Source organism: Lampris incognitus, chromosome 11, assembly GCF_029633865.1.
Source record: "Lampris incognitus isolate fLamInc1 chromosome 11, fLamInc1.hap2, whole genome shotgun sequence".
In the NCBI taxonomy this organism is placed as follows: Eukaryota; Metazoa; Chordata; class Actinopteri; order Lampriformes; family Lampridae; genus Lampris; species Lampris incognitus.
In genome coordinates this window covers 8,516,772-8,533,648 of record NC_079221.1, presented here as the reverse complement: position 1 = coordinate 8,533,648, position 16,877 = coordinate 8,516,772, and the positions used below count along the sequence as shown (strand labels likewise).

The following is a 16,877-nucleotide window of genomic DNA, read 5'->3' as shown; positions in this document are numbered from 1 at the left end:
AGAGACATTTCTGACATGGAAATTCGAACATAAATTCAAATGCGGCTACATTTCTGTTCTAAATATCCAACAGGAAGTTGGGGTGAAAGTGACAGACCTACTATACGGTCAAAGTGTTTTTTAAACCAACAGAACTTCTGCTTTAGGCCGGTAGAAAGGGGATCAGCAAGTCTGGACCGCAGTTAAGGGACTCTGTACTGAGTGAGCAGTAGACCTCAAGATAATGAATATTGTGTTCACTGTGTCTTTCCTCCTGACGTGTCCAAACCTCGTCCAAGAGGAGTTGGGCACACACGCTTGCACACGGCAGAAGGAAGAAAAAAGAAAAATTGCCAAAAAGTACAGATAGCAGCGCCACCTTGGTGCTTTTGAAGTAGACGGAGGTGGAGGTGTGCTTGCCGCCCTGAGCCGAGTCGGGGCTCCTTTTCTGAGACTCCTCTCTCCGCACCACGCCCCACAGCAGCGCCATGCTGCTGAACATGTGCGGCAGCTGCTCGATGACAGCGTTGCTCGCGTTGCGAATGTCCGCAGGATCACACGCCACCAGCGACTGACGGGGGACGGAACGGCAAAGGGAGAAAGACAAAACAACAACGAGGAAGTTATACAAAGCTCCACGGATTTAACCGGGATTCTGCATGGTCAACATGTCACCTCCATGGACTGGATGGGTTGCTTGTGTGTGAGCGTATGTGTATGTGTGATGGTGACGATGATGGTGTGTGTGTGTGTGTGTGTGTGTTTGTGTCCTCACTCTCTTGTTTTCCAGTAGGCAGTGATGTGTGATGTCGGTCAGGCCTTCAAGTAAAGTCAGAGGGTAATCCGGGGCGATGTTCTCTTTCCTGCCACTTAGGCTGAGCAAAGCACAGAAACATGGACATAAGAAAATGTCCTATATGTCCTAAATGTCCTACATGACCCGTCTCTCTAGAGCAGTGTTTCTCAACCGGGGGTCCGCGGACCCCTAGTGGTCCGTGGTGTGATTGCAAGGGGTCCGTGAAAATAAAATATCTTTAAAAAAAAGATCCTATGACATTTATAGAAATAGGATTATTTTCCTCAAATGTGACTGAGACCTTTATCTACCTAAACTATAAAGGGTAACAGGACTTTTTTCTCTAATTACATCTGTTTCACAAGTGTAATTTGTTGTATTTTAATAAGAGATCTCGCTCCCGTTTGCATTGTTAAAAGTTACTGCATAAGAATTCTGTTTGGTTAACTATAACTAAGTTACAACTGAAAGCTCTTATTTTTGCCCCAAAGAGTGAATAAATGCTATAATGCAATTTAAAATGCAGTTTCTACTGTTTCTATCAAATTGCAACCCCCCCTCCCCCAAGATCAGGTGGAGGGGTCCTCAGGGTAGATCAAAAATACGCAGGGGGTCCAGGACCCCAAAAAGGTTGAGAAACACTGCTCTAGAGAAAAGATTGCATTTTTTTTTCTCAGAGATGCAGCATTTCAATATTAATAATTTCGCAAATTGTGTGCCATGTTGGAAGTTCACAATCAGCAATGCACCAAGTTAAATTCCCGGTTAATAAAATGTGCTTGGAAATGAGCATGTGTGTGTGTGTGTGTGTGTGTGTGTGTGTGTGTGTGTGTGTGTGTGTTTTCTACCTCTGAATAGCCTTCCCTCCGTCATGTTCATACACTTTGACCAGTTCGTTCAAGTTGTCACAGATCTGAGAGAGGAGCGGCGCCACAATGATGCCGAGTGAGCGGCCCAGGTAGGGCAGCGAGGAGCAGAGCAGCGAGACCCAGTGGGGGTGCATGGCGTAGCCGTACTGCGGCTGGAGAGCCCGGGCTGCCGCAGAGACAAACATCCCCTGAGCGGTGATGGGGTGGCTCTGGACATACTGGGACGCCTTGATGGACTGCTGGAACAGCACCGCCGTCTGCCACTCCCGGGCCAGAGGCGTGGTGGCCGTAGGCGGGTCGCGAATCTCCTCGGGGCGTCCGGATGCACCCCCTGATCTTGCCGCTGAGACGGCCCCGTTGGGCCATACGTTGTACTCCAGGACTATGAGAACCTGGAGGAGTTTGAGGAGCTCCATTTGTAAAGGGAACTGTTCCTGCCCTCCTCCGGCTCCCAGGTTCACCAGATTCTCCTCCGACAGGCCGCCATGTTCATCCAGCAGCTCCAGACTCCTGGGGGCCGCCTTGTCCGCCCCCCTTTGGCTGATGTACATGGAGGCGGAGAGGGTCAGCAGGGTGTACTGCTGCACTTTACAGTCAGAGAGGAGTCTGCGGATGGGCTCCATACTGGACCCATTACCTTCCTGTCTACGTGCCATATGGACTAGTTGATTCATAATGTGGGTCAGCACCTCCACACTCTTGACCTGCACCTCCCTGTTACCCTGGAGGTCATACGGAGCCAGGCTCAGGTAGGATGGGTAATGAGACCGTAGGAATCGTAGACACAGGGAGACCAGCAGCTCGATAAGCAGGGATGGGGGCACGGATGGGGAGGAAGCAGGGGAGAGCAGGCGGCCATAGAAGCCCGTGCCGTCCTGGGCCTGTTGGTGGCGCTGTAGGAGATTGGAAACAAGGTTTAGATGGGCAGCAGAGCTAGTGTCTAGCGAGGTGTTGGAGAGGGCATCCACCAGAGGCCGCTGAGCACTGCTCCTCAGCAGACTGTCCAGCAGGGCGAGGCCCTGAAGAAGACGTCGCCAGCCGCCAGTCACGGGATACAGCAGCACATGGCGGAACAGAGAGTCAATTGCCTCCCTTTTCTCCCGCTCCTGTTTCAACAGCCGAGACCTGGCCATGGCTTCCAGCTCAAGATCATCCTCATCCTCACTTGACAAGGAGTCGGACGCCTGCGTGTGCTCCGATTCTGCCCTCCGCAGGCCATTGACCACACCCCCTTCCTCTACACTGGCGTGATAGAGGGTGGAGCCGGAGCTGGAGTTCTCTGTAGACGGCTGGGTTCCGCTGGTGTCGGCTGACTCTGTGTTTTCACTATCTACCTCCTCCTCCTCCTCCCCCTCTCCTTCCTCCCCCATGTCCTCCTCTTCTGTAGCTTCACTCTCGCTCCTGAATGCCATTAAAGTATCAGCCGCTTTCGTCAACTCTGGGTTACTCTCCAACTCGGCCCACAGGCGCTCCCGGTCCACGAGGTTCACGTGATTCAAAATGGCGTCCCCCGCTGCCGTGGCATCCGCAGAATTCCCAGAATTCTTGATGGAACTCCTACTGCTTAGAGCCTTCAGGTTACCTTTAACAGCAAACAACATGAATATAGAAGAAATCATTCATGTTAGAGCAGGGCAATATATCAACATTATATCACTATCACGACATTACACTCGGAATCATGTGGGTTTGTTCTGTTTTGGTTAGCGTAATGTTGTGATGTAGTTTTAAATTCTTGCAGGTAATGAGCTATAGGCCAAAATCCTGACTCTGAACAATCAATCAGAACGGCTCTGTGAGCGGGCAAGAGGGAACGGGGTCATTAATTTGATTTTAATTTCAAATTCTAATTTTTCTAAAGTTGCCTACAGCACCTTTAAAAGTTGTCTTTCCCTGGTATGGAAGGCTGCACTATACATTTTTCTGAATTTAGCTTGATTTACCTGAGTGAAATGAAGAACAAATGCCTCTATCTGTCTGATCATCATATCCACATTACTAGCTAAAGATCATTTCTAAAAATAAATAAATAAATAAATAAATACATCTTCTATGTAATGCCCCTTCCTCACTGGACAAAAAACTCCATTAAAACACACCAACGTCTGGCTTCGGTCTTTAGTGGGAAAGATTACGATCGGCATTCGGTCCCGGGACAAATGACTCTAGTCCCGGGTTTTACCGGCTTCAGCGCCGATCGGTAGTGAGAGAAACATGACACCCGGATGACACCTGGGTAGACACACTAATCTTCGCCATGCCAAAAAGTGATTGTCCACCAAAAACTATTGCCATCCATAGTTTCCACTTGCCAAAAAGTGATTGCAGCCCCTACATGGTGACTGAAAGGTTGTTTCCGCCTCAAATTAACTTGAAATAGGCACCCGGGTGGTGCAGCGGTCTATTCCTTTGCCTACCAACATGGGGATCGCCGGCCTGAATCCCCTTGTTGCCTCCGCCTTGGTCGGGCGTCCATACAGACACAATTGGCTGTGTGTGCGGGTGGGAAGCCGGATGTGGGTATGTGTCCTGGTCGCTGCACTAGCGCCTCCTATGGTCGGTTAGGGCACCTGTTCAGGGGGGAGGGGGAACTGGGGGGAATAGCGTGATCCTCCCACGCGCTATGTCCCCTTGGCGAAACTCCTCCCTGTCAGGTGAAAAGAAGCAGCTGGTGACTCCACATGTATTGGAGGAGGCATGTGGTAGTCTGCAGCCCTCCCCGGATCGGCAGAGGGGGTGGAGCAGTGACCGAGACGGCTCGGAAGAGTGGGGTAATTGGCCGGGTACAACTGGGGAGAAAAAGGGGGGGGGGGGAACCAAAACTTGAAATATACACCGATCAGCCAAAACTTTTAAAACCACTGACAGGTAGGTGAATAACACTGATTATCTCGTTACGACGGCACCTGTCAAGGGGTGGGATATATTAGGCAGGAAGCGAACAGTCGGTTCTTGAAGTTGCTGTGTTGGAAGCAGGAACAATGGGTAAGTGTAAGGACCTGAGCAACTTTGACAAGTGCCAAATTGTGATGGCTAGAGGACTGGGTCAGAAAATCTCCAAACCAGCAGGTCTTGTGGGGTGTTCCTGGTATGCAGTGGTCAGTACCTACCAGTGGTGGTCCAAGGAAAGACAACCGGTGACCCGACGACAGGGTCATGGGCGCCCAAGGCTCATTGATGTGCATGGGAAGCGAAGCCTAGCCCGTCTGCTCCGATCCCACAGAAGAGCTACTGTAGCTAAAATTGCTGAAAAAGTGAATGCTGGCTATGACAGACAGGTGTCAGAACACAGTGCATCACAGCTTGCTGTGTATGGGGGCTGCGGAGCTGCAGACCGGTCAGGGTGCCCATGATGACCTCTGTCCACCACTGAAAGCACCTACAATGGGCACGTGATCATCAGAACTGGACCTGGAGCAGTGGAAGAAGGTGGCCTGGTCTGATGAATCGTGTTTTCTTTTACATCATGTAGACGGGCAGGTGCGTGTGCATGGTTTACCTGGGGAAGAGATGGCACCAGGATGCACTATGGGAAGAAGACAAGCTGGTGGAGGCAGTGTGATGATCTGGGCAATGTTCTGCTGGGAAACCTTGGGTCCTGGCATTCATGTGGATGTTACTTTGACACGTACTATCTACCTAACCATCATTGCATATCATGGCGCCGGTATTCCCTGATGGCAGTGGCCTCCTTCAGCAGGGTAATGCGCCCTGCCACACCGCAAACATTGCTCAGGAATGGTTTGAGGAACATGACAAAGTTCAAGGTGTTGCCTTGGCCTCCAAATTCCCCAGAGCTCAATCCGATCAAGCATCTGTGGGATGGGCTGGAAAAACAAGTCCGATCCACGGAGGCCCAACATTGCAACTTATAGGACTTAAAGGATCTGCTACTAATGTCTTGGTGCCAGATACCAGAGGACACCTTCAGAGGTCTTGTGGAGTCCATGCCTCCACAGGTCAGAGCTGTTTTGGCGGCATGAGGGGGACCTACACAACATTAGGCAGGTGGTTTTAATGATCTGGCTGATCAGTATATAAACCGATACAGCTCGGAGACGGCAATCATTTTTTGGCGGACAATCACTTTTTGGCACAACACCGGCACGTTCGTGACATCGAAAGTGACACAGCAGGAACCCTGCCCCCCCCCTCCCTCAAAAAAACAAAACAAAACAAAGGCATACTCACCTGCAAGGCTCAGCGTTTTCAGTTTTTATTTTTCAAAGCCATCCAGCATGCCGAATTTCGCCACAAGAGGACAGTATTACATAACCTCACACGAACAGGAACAACTTTTGGATCCGTGGAAACAACATCCGGGTGAAAATCGGTAAAAACCGAAAACGCCGAGCCTTGCTCATCTGCTAGCAGCGGGAAAGGGGTCAACTGCCTAATTTTAATGGGTAAATCCTGTGTTTAAAAAACCCGCTTATACCAGCTAATTTTGGTGAAAAAAGGGCACAAAGCACAAACAGTCATGCCGAAAATATCGCCACATCTCGAGGTATTCAGTATTCAGATGAAAGTACTGTGATAACTAATTTATTTCAATATCGCCCGGTATACACACACTACTTTGGTGAGGATTAATATGCATATGAAAACACTCTCCACATCACACACACACACAGAGTTACCGGCGGTGAGGTTGTGTTTGATGCTCTGAATGGAGCAGCGCTGTGTGGAGGGGTGCAGCAGCAGCAGCAGGATGGGCTCCAGGATGCGGACCACGTCGCCGAGGGACAGAGCCCTGACCAGCCAGCACTGAGCGGCTGCGCTCATTGAGCCGTCGGAGCTGCTCAGACTGTCGACCACAATGCACAAGGACCTGAGGATGACACGCAGTCACACACGCACACCGTCAGCGGCATTTCGCACCAACACCGTCGTGGGACGGAGGTGCGGTGCCGACGTTTTAGCAAAGCTCTGGGGTTCAGACCGGCCGTTCGGTGGCGTTTTGATACAGACACAGGCGAGGAGATTCTGCTGTGGTGTTGGTGTTAACACGTGCGGTGTTGGTATTAACATATTTGTAGTGATGGTGGTAGTATCTACCACGGTAACCGGTATTATCACAAATTAGGCCAGAAAAAAAAATTGTTCAGCCTCAAACCAGGTGTCCAAAGTTGAGCATTTAACTGTGCAGTTATCCGCTCGAGGCTTTGCAGATTTGATTGCATTGTGCAAAAATGGCACAGAAGTGTTTCATGTATTTTTTTTTTAAAAACGAAAACTGTCGGTCATCATCTTGCAGCCAGTGTGAAAAATACACCTGAAAGTGTAAGAAATAACATTTTCTTTTCCCAATTCTTCAGTTGCTTCATGCACAAGAAGAGAGCAACAATGTTGGTTTGTCTGTTCTGAAACGGGGGTTCGACTCCACGTCAGAAAGAAACACCAAATTAACCATCGCACGAAAATTCAGTAAATCAAAGAGAAAATTTCTCATCTTTTTTTTTGGGGGGGGGGATTTTTTCCTCCTTTTTGTCCCCAGTTGTACCTGGCCAATTACCCCACTCTTCCGAGCCGTCCCGGTCGCTGCTCCACCCCCTCTGCCGATCCGGGGAGGGCTGCAGACTACCACATGCCTCCTCCCATACATGTGGAGTCGCCAGCTGCTTCTTTTCACCTGACAGTGAGGAGTTTCACCAGGGGGACGTAGCCTGTGGGAGGATCACGCTATTCCCCCAGTTCCCCCTCCCTCCCGAACAGGCGCCTCCTCTGGTCGGTTGGGGTGCCAGTGCAGCGACCAGGACACACACCCACATCCGGCTTCCCATCCGCAGACAGCCAATTGTGTCTGTAAGGACGCCCGACCGAGCCGGAGGTAACACGGGGATTCGAACCGGCGATCCCCGTGTTGGTAGGCAACGGATTAGACTGCTACGCTACCCGGACGCCCTAGCATAGATAACGTTAAAACACACAGAGGGACGTGGCACAAAACAGACGGAGGAAAAGAGATCCATCATATTCACAGACCAGCGCCACAAGGAACACCAACTCCGCCAGCTCAGCATTTCTATTCGTTTCTCCTTCAACCACACACTAACCGGTCAAAGCAGCGGTTGAGGGACATGGTCCGGTTGGTCTGGATCTCCCGGGTAAGGTGCCACAGAACCGAGAAGCGGTGTAGCGCCTCCAGCCTCACAGCCTGGACAAGACAAACACAACACGGAACGTTACGTAACACGCCTGGGGTGCGTTTGTTCACCTCGTTGTCGGTTTTACATTTTTCAAATGATCTCATTATCTCATTAGGCAAACTCTTTGATCCAAAGCGGCTTAAGGGAGTCAGAAATGAGCAGATATGCCGGTGTGTGTGTGTGTGTGTCAACCTTCGGGCATATCAGAGCGCTGAATAGTAATAACGTCATGGCCCCGAGTCACTGTTAAATAAAAATTCTGTTTACTGGACACAGTTTGGGAGGCACGGCTATATTAACACGCTCCCGAGCGTTAAAATGTTTGAGCCGTTTAATGTTCTGTCGATCAAAACGGGGTCTCGCTGAATTCACCTTTTCCTTGTGCAGCAACGCCTGGCAGATGATGTCCTCACAGATGGCGGCCGAGGGAGCCAGACAGTGGAGCCGATAGAAGAGTTCGACACAGGAGATGTGCTGCTCTCTCCGCTCGGTGTCCAGCTGGTTCCACAGCACCTGGGACACCCGCTGGGCGCAAGCACCATAAAAGGACAAGATGTGGTTTCAGAATCAACATCACAGCACACGCCTTTTCCCAAGTCGCACTGCAAAAGGTGCAATGTAAGCATAATTGGGCCCATCGGTCGTGTTGGGCTAAAAATCTCATTACCCGCTAGAAAATGAAATCTAGCAAGGCCCGCTTTTTTATGACCCTACTCTTGAAGAAAAATACTATCTGGCGCATCTGTCAGATAATTTAGTTTAGGCTGAATTAATGACTTCCTGGTCAGCAGCCTTATTTGCGTCTCTAAAATCACCCTGATCATTGCCAGAGTGATACCATTCTTTGCGAATGTCCATCCATCCATCCACTATCTAAGCCGCTTATCCCAATTGGGGCCGCAGGATGCTGGAGCCTATCCCAGCAGTCACTGGGCGGCAGGCGGGGAAACACCCTGGACAGACCGCCAGGCCATCACAGGGTCCACACACACACACACCTGGGGACAATTTAGTACGGCCGATTCACCTGACCTACATGTCTTTGGACTGTGGGAGGAAACCGGAGCACCCGGAGGAAACCCACACAGACATGGGGAGAACATGCAAACTCCACACAGAGGACGACCCGGGACGACCCCCAAGATTGGACTACCCCGGGGTTCGAACCCAGGACCTTCTTGCTGTGAGGCGACCGCACTAACCACTGCACCACTGTGCCGCCCAATTAATTATTATCATCATTATCAATTAACATTAATTAATTAAGTAATTAATCATCAATGTATTATTATTACTATTACCTTTGTAAATAGAAAATGGAAAAATATATAATCTGCACAATTCTGGTGAAATTATATAACTCCTTTTTACTCTTTAGTATTGCATCACGTATTGCAAAAAGACAGCCCTAATAAAACCGGAAATAAACGTCAGTCAAGAGACAAGGCGAAAGATGACAAAGATGATGACAAAAAAAAAAGAAAAGACAGTATTCGTATAGAACACTATGGGCTCAGAAGGTTATGTGTACATTTTTACCTGACTGGAGCCTAGCACAAATAAAAAACCTGAATTGATTTATTGGTGCATGTATACAACTTAGTTTTGTTTACTTTTTGAAATTTTGCCTCCAGTATGTCACCGGATGCAGTGAAGCACATGATGTTTGTACAATACAAACAGTTTCTGGTTGGTTGTATTGGCTTACCCTAGCTAACTCCCGAACAGGATGGCAAACAGGACTTGTTATTATGGTGTTCTGTAATGATGCATACAGAACGGAAAAAATGCAAAGACAGCTGGCAGGAAATGATCTGACATATTTGCCCAAGGACTGACGAGAACAGGAAGTATTGAAATAACTGATGTGCTTTAGACCTATCTAGCACAATGCATGTACACCCAGATATTAGATAAATCATGTTATTTCCAACTTGTAAAAACTGAAGTCAAAACTCCATCGTAGACCAATTACTCCCTGCAATAGGTGTGTTGTAAACATACTCTAGGACAATAGTATTCTGACCTGGTAGAAATCCGTTCCATCCTCAATAGCACCGAGTATGGCAGGGTAGATGGGTGGCACAGTGACCATCTGCAGTTGCCCGCTCAGGGGGTTGGAGTCCAAGGTCTGGTAGCGTTTGTGTTTGTCCTGGATGACCAGTGCCAGGGACTGGGAGTGGTTGATGAGCTCAAGCAGAGAGGCCACCGCAGTGTGTTGGACACTGTAGTCCCTGGACAGGCAGCAGAGGGTCATCAAGGACCTCAGCCACACTGGCAGACTGTCCATGTCACTCCCTGTGGGAAATACAAAAAGTTGACCCAGAATTTGGGTGAAATGTATCACTGGCTCTGATGAAACACCAGCTATGGGAGGGTGAAACACATGTACAGAAAGTCCTGGCTGAGTGAGTACAATCCAAATCGCCTCTTTAGCATACTAGATTAAAGTGTTCTTAGCATGGTAAAATGTCATATACTAAGTACTATTTTTGCCGAAAAATGTAATGTGAATCAACTGGAGACCTTTCCGGAAGAAAATTATGACTTTGTCTGGTTTCCCTGGATGCACAGAAGGCAGTTTCCAACCAGACAACATTTCTCAATCAAGATGGCGGACATGATCCAGCAGCCTTTCAAATGCAAGTTTGTTTGACAAGGCTTATTTTGGATGTACACTACCGTTCAAAAGTTTGGGATCACCCAAACAATTTTGTGTTTTCCATGAAAAGTCACACTTATTCACCACCATATGTTGTGAAATGAATAGAAAATAGAGTCAAGACATTGACAAGGTTAGAAATAATTATTTGTATTTGAAATAAGATTTTTTTTACATCAAACTTTGCTTTCTTCAAAGAATCCTCCATTTGCAGCAATTACAGCATTGCAGACCTTTGGCATTCTAGCTGTTAATTTGTTGAGGTAATCTGGAGAAATTGCACCCCACGCTTCCAGAAGCAGCTCCCACAAGTTGGATTGGTTTGATGGGCACTTCTTTGAGCAGATTGAGTTTCTGGAGCATCACATTTGTGGGGTCAATTAAACGCTCAAAATGGCCAGAAAAAGAGAACTTTCATCTGAAACTCGACAGTCTATTCTTGTTCTTAGAAATGAAGGCTATTCCATGCGAGAAATTGCTAAGAAATTGAAGATTTCCTACACCGGTGTGTACTCCTCTCTTCAGAGGACAGCACAAACAGGCTCTAACCAGAGTAGAAAAAGAAGTGGGAGGCCGCGTTGCACAACTGAGCAAGAAGATAAGTACATTAGAGTCTCTAGTTTGAGAAACAGACGCCTCACAGGTCCCCAACTGGCATCTTCATTAAATAGTACCTGTTAGAGCCTGTTTGTGCTGTCCTCTGAAGGGAGTAGTACACACCGGTGTAGGAAATCTTCAATTTCTTAGCAATTTCTCGCATGGAATAGCCTTCATTTCTAAGAACAAGAATAGACTGTCGAGTTTCAGATGAAAGTTCTCTTTTTCTGGCCATTTTGAGCGTTTAATTGACCCCACAAATGTGATGCTCCAGAAACTCAATCTGCTCAAAGAAGTGCCCATCCAACCAATCCAACTTGTGGGAGCTGCTTCTGGAAGCGTGGGGTGCAACTTCTCCAGATTACCTCAACAAATTAACAGCTAGAATGCCAAAGGTCTGCAATGCTGTAATTGCTGCAAATGGAGGATTCTTTGACGAAAGCAAAGTTTGATGTAAAAAAAATATTATTTCAAATACAAATCATTATTTCTAACCTTGTCAATGTCTTGACTCTATTTTCTATTCATTTCACAACATATGGTGGTGAATAAGTGTGACTTTTCATGGAAAACACGAAATTGTTTGGGTGATCCCAAACTTTTGAACGGTAGTGTATGTGAACATCGACATGTACCAAAAAGTTATCTTTCCTCAATCGGAGAAAATGTTGACTTTTTGTGGTTACCATGGAGATATAAGTAGCGCAAGCCATCCCCAATTGCCATCATTTCTGCAGGTTGACTGATAGCATAATACTAAACCCATTTTGTTGGAAGAGAAAGTGCCGAACAGTATGTAGTACTGTTAGCATGCAGTATCCATTAGTATGTAGTATGTGGCAGAGTATTAGGATATAGCCACAGATTAGATGGCTGGAGCATCTGACACAACATGTTAACGTGACAGTACAGAAAACCAACCACAGCTATAGAGAACTTATTATTTGTCCGCATGAAGTTGCTAGCTCTGAAGCTATGCTAAACATGTTTTGATGTGGGCAATAAAATGGACCAGGGGCAAGTGCAGGGGTGGGGAGTGTTGTTTTAAATCGTTGAGCTAATTAAATATGTGGCTCCTGTTCTGGAAGGTCTCGCTAACCAACTTTTAAAGAATGAGACTTTTCCCCTCAATCCTCAACATCCATCCATCCATTATCCAAGCCGCTTATCTCAATCGGGGTCACAGGATGCTGGAGCCTATCCCAGCAGTCACTGGGCGGCAGACAGGTAGACACCCTGGACAGGCCGCCAGGCCATCACAGGGCCAACGCATTTATACCAAGGGACAATTTAGTACGATCAATTCACCTGACCTACATGTCTTGTGGGAGGAAACCTGAGCACCCGGAGGAAACCCACGCAGACACAGGGAGAACATGCAAACTCCACACACAGGATGACCCCCCAAGGTTGGACAACCCCAGGGCCCAAACCCAGGACCTTCTTGCTGTGAGGCGACCGCACTAACCACTGTGCCACCGTGCCGCCCAATCCTCAACATTACAGTTTTACTGAGGCCCAACACCATATGACAAGCGTGAATAGGGAACAGTGTGCAGACCTGTATGGTTGAACATGACATTGTATAGAGCCAGACTCTCCTCTTCACTCAGGTAGACAGGGAAGGTGGTGCACTCCAGCAGCAGATGGCAGGTGGCCGTGAAGGCCTGTCGGCAGGCCTCCGAGATTTCTGCCCTGCCCCGGGGCATGTAGCCAGCTGCCCAGTCCAGATATCCCACACGCCTCCGTTCCTTCTTCCTCTCTATTGGGATCGCTGAGGGCTGGGGATCAGATACTGGGCGAGTTTTAAGTTTGTTCGGCGTGAACAGCTCCGCCAGTTTATCTTTAATCTCGCGGCCCCCAAGGCTTGCAAATGGAAGCTTCTGATCCAGAACAGCAGCAGTTAGGTTGGGCTGTGGCTTCTCTTCTGGTTTCTTGACGTCCTCCACCTGGACCAGCAGGTATCTGAAATACAAGGGGTGAAATGAGAAGAAAAAAAATATGCAGAGAAATCAGTAAATAGAAGTGTTCTCCATCTGGTTCTTGGGGACCTTTAATGCTGCAGTGCTTCCCATTCTACCAGGTATTACATTACATTCATCTGTAGTGCCAGGTCCTAAAACTTACTGACTAGATGGCTGACATGGTGTAAAATTTCACTGATGGAAAATTTGTCTACTTTCTGGTTGATTTCTGGGTATTACATGAGATACCTATGGTTAAAGCTGATACAAGGAGTTATTGACTCAGTCTCAATGCAATTTTGATGTCTCTATATGTCCAACATAAGCAAAGGGGTACATCAGCATGAAGATCAGATATTGATATATAATGATTTCAAATGCGGGCGGCATGGTGGCGCAGTGGCTAGCACAGTCGCCTCACAGCAAGAATGTTCTGGGTTCGAGCGCCAGGGTAGTCCGACCTTGCGGGGGGCGGGGGGGGCACCCTTCGTGGGAAGTTTGCATGTTCTCCCTATGTCTGCGTGGGTTTGCTTCGGTTTCTTCCCACAGTCCAGAGACATGTAGGTCAGGTGAATCGGCCGTACTAAATTGCCCCTAGGTATGAATGTGTGTGTGTGTGTGGGCCCTGGGGGATGGCCTGGCGGCCTGTCCAGGATGTCTCCACGCCTGCTGCCCAATGACTGCTGTGATAGGCTCCAGCATCCCCATGACTCGAAGCAGGATAAGCTGTTCGGATAATGGATGGATGATTCCAAATGCTTGTCTCCGGGTTAGATTACATTACATTACAGGCATTTAGCCGACGCTTTTATCCAAAGCGACTTACAATAAGTGCATTTAACGTAGGAAATCAGGAGAACTACTAGGCATCATCAGAGGTCATAAGTGCATCTAAACAAGCATCTAAGAGCAAAACCAGTGCTGAAGTAAAAGAGCAAGAAAGAGATTTTTTTTTTTAAATGAGTGAATACAATAAGTGCTAAGAACAAGTAACAGGGTAGTAGTTCTTAAAGAGGCGAGTTTTCAACCTGCGCTGAAAGATGGGCAGCGACTCCGCTGTCCTGACATCAGTGGGGAGTTTATTCCACCACTGTGGGACCGGGACAGAAAAGAGCCGGGACCGGGTCGATCAGCAGCAAGGGCCTCTGAGCGACGGGGCAACCAGGCGTCCCGAGGCAGCAGAGCGAAGTGGTCGAGCGGGGGTGTAGGGCTTGACCATGGCCTGGAGATAGGAAGGAGCTGTTCCTTTCACTGCCCTGTAGGCTAGCAGCAGAGTCTTAAACTGGATGCTAGCAGCTACTGGGAGCCGGTGTAGGGACATGAGAAGGGGAGTTGTGTGGGAGAACTTAGGGCGGTTGAACACCAGACGAGCTGCAGCTTTCTGAACAAGCTCCAGAGGTCTGATGGCTGCCGCCGGGGCGCCAGCAAGGAGGGAGTTGCCGTAGTCCAGCCGGGAGATGCCCCACGAAATCAGACCAAATGTTTTATGGTCCACAGACGGGATACACAGCCAAAATTACAGATACATTACCTCGTTGCTGTGTATGTTGCAAACAGCTGTTTTTCCAGAACGCCACTACATCTAAAAACGAAGTTGTTCTTCCACTAAACTGGGCCGCTTTCCTCCACAGGGACATGCAAAGTCAACATAACCCAAAACTCCTTGTAGCAATTTTAAGGTAAGGTTAAGGCAAAGCTTGGCTGTAAATTAAGGCAATATTTTCAGTTCCAGTTTTTGGTTAAGGTTTAGCTGTAGTTGATGGTTTAACTGTAGTGGACACTGCACAAGTGCAAATGGTGATGTAATCGTTTAGTTCCTGGAAACTGGTGAAATGCCGGACAGATTTATTGTCCGTTCCAATTTTACACCACGTCGTAATCTGACTGAACAGCCGAACATAATTAACTACCGGGCAGAATAGACAACCAGCAGTAATGGATGGTGGGCGGGTGGTCCCGAGGACCTGATTGAAAACCATAATTCTAAACCACAGTGATTACTATATTTGCTGATGGCTGAATATTTCACCTCATGGTGATGAAAGCCATGATGTCGAACAGATACTGGGTCATGGTGTCCACGCTCCCTCCCTTCCTCCACACCCCTTCGTTTTCCCTGCATATCCTCGTGGCCTCTGAGCCCATTCCCACGCCTGGGATGAGGTGCTGCTCCGACGGTGAGGCGCTGACGCCTAATCCGCTGTCTTCAGACCGGAGCGGCGGGAAAATGCCCTCCGCAGGCTCCGCCTCTCGCTCCAAATCCCGGTTCACCTCATCATCTTCACTGTGACTGTTAACCTGCACGACATCGCCGCCTTCCTCCCCCTCCAGTCCCGCATCCTGGGTGGAGATCGAAATTACGTATCTGGTAAGATGGCACAATCTAGCATCAAAATCACCTTTCTAGGATCACACTTCTCAAAGAGTCTAACCTGGTCTTGTTTGGCCGTCTCCTCCTGGGTCGCCTGTGACTCCGTCTCTTGCGTGGGTGAGCCCGACTCCATGTCCATATAGGCCACGGGCATTTGGATCTTACTCAGGATTTTGAAGCAGGCACGCAGGCCCTGTGTGAGCTCTGCCAGCTCCATCGTGGCCATGTGGAGGCGCAGGGCCCGCAGCATACAGCTCAGCATATCAGGAAGGAACTGGGACTGGATGTCCGCATGGAGCTCCTGTACAAGACACACAAGAAGCCCTCAAGTGTAACTAAATACAGCACTCTATCCAGGTCACTCTTTACTTTGTGTGTGTGTTCTTCTGCCTATATGGAGACAGGATGGCCAAATGGTAAAGAGACAAACTAATGACCCTAAGATACCCCCTTTTTAATGCCCGCAGATGGAAACAAGGAATGCCAAACGTGCGTAAACCAAATACGGCATCCACGTGTATGGTGTTCATCTTGGTGAGACGGTATCTACATCTATGGCCGCACTGTCAAAGTGCCTTTAAGCAAGGCACAGGACCCCCAGAAGCTGATCCAGCAGTATCATACTGTAGGTCAGTGTTTCTCAAAGCAGTCCTCAAGGACCCCCTATCCTGCAGATTTTCATTGTAACCCTGCATAGGTAGCCCCTGCTTGTACTTACTCAACCAATCATCTCATAGCACTTAATTATGCAAGGTGTGCAAACTCTGACATTCATTGCTGATTGGCTGAATAACTACAAACAGGTACCTATTCAGGTTTGCAAAGAAAATCTGCAGGATAGGGGGTCCTTGAGGACTGGGTTGAGAAACACTGCTGTAGGTGACTCTGCACTATTACCTCCTTAATAGGAGCAGCTGCATGGCCTCGTGTGCGCCTCGCCGGAAATATGCAACAACTGACAAATTCCTGTTTGTTGTGGCATTCGTAAATCTGGCAATAAAAGCAGCTTTATTCTTAAAAGTGTGTATGTGTGGGGCACCTGGGTGGTGTGCCGTCTATTCCGTTGCCTACCAACACGGGGATCGCCGGTTCAAATCCCCGTGTTACCTCCGGCCTGGTCGGGCCACAGACACAATTGTCTATGTCTGCGGGTGGGAAGCTGGATGTGGGTATGTGTCCTGGTCGCTGCACTAGCGCCTCCTCTGGTCGATCGGGGAACATATTCCCCTGGCAAAACTCCTCACTGTCAGGTGAAAAGAAGCGGCTGGCGACTCCACATGTATCGGAGGAAGCATGTGGTAGTCTGCAGCCCTCCCCGGATCGGCAGAGGGGGGTGGGGCAGCGACCGGGACAACTCGGACGAGTGGGGTAATTGGCAAAGTATAATTGGGGAGAAAAAAGTGTGTGTGAGTGAGTGAGAATGAGCGAGAGAGAGGGGGAGAGAGAGAGAGAGAGAGAGAGAGAGAGAGAGAGAGAGAGAGCCTGTATGA

General features: G+C 48.6%; 1 protein-coding gene across 3 annotated transcripts in view; it reads right to left on the bottom strand.

The window, feature by feature from the left end:
- Positions 1 to 16,877, bottom strand: part of dop1b (DOP1 leucine zipper like protein B) — a 41,225-nt gene that overhangs the window by 12,065 nt on the left and 12,283 nt on the right. For 2 of the 3 annotated variants that reach the window (XM_056289176.1, XM_056289175.1), the window contains exons 13-22: positions 15,449 to 15,688; positions 15,046 to 15,356; positions 12,614 to 13,017; positions 9,820 to 10,091; positions 8,166 to 8,318; positions 7,701 to 7,801; positions 6,285 to 6,475; positions 1,624 to 3,226; positions 755 to 854; positions 359 to 550 (exon numbers count right to left, since the gene is read on the bottom strand). In XM_056289176.1, coding sequence (XP_056145151.1) covers positions 359 to 550; positions 755 to 854; positions 1,624 to 3,226; positions 6,285 to 6,475; positions 7,701 to 7,801; positions 8,166 to 8,318; positions 9,820 to 10,091; positions 12,614 to 13,017; positions 15,046 to 15,356; positions 15,449 to 15,688 — 3,567 coding nt within the window. The remainder of the gene's footprint in view (positions 1 to 358; positions 551 to 754; positions 855 to 1,623; positions 3,227 to 6,284; positions 6,476 to 7,700; positions 7,802 to 8,165; positions 8,319 to 9,819; positions 10,092 to 12,613; positions 13,018 to 15,045; positions 15,357 to 15,448; positions 15,689 to 16,877) is intronic. The other variant, XM_056289177.1, reaches the window with a different exon arrangement.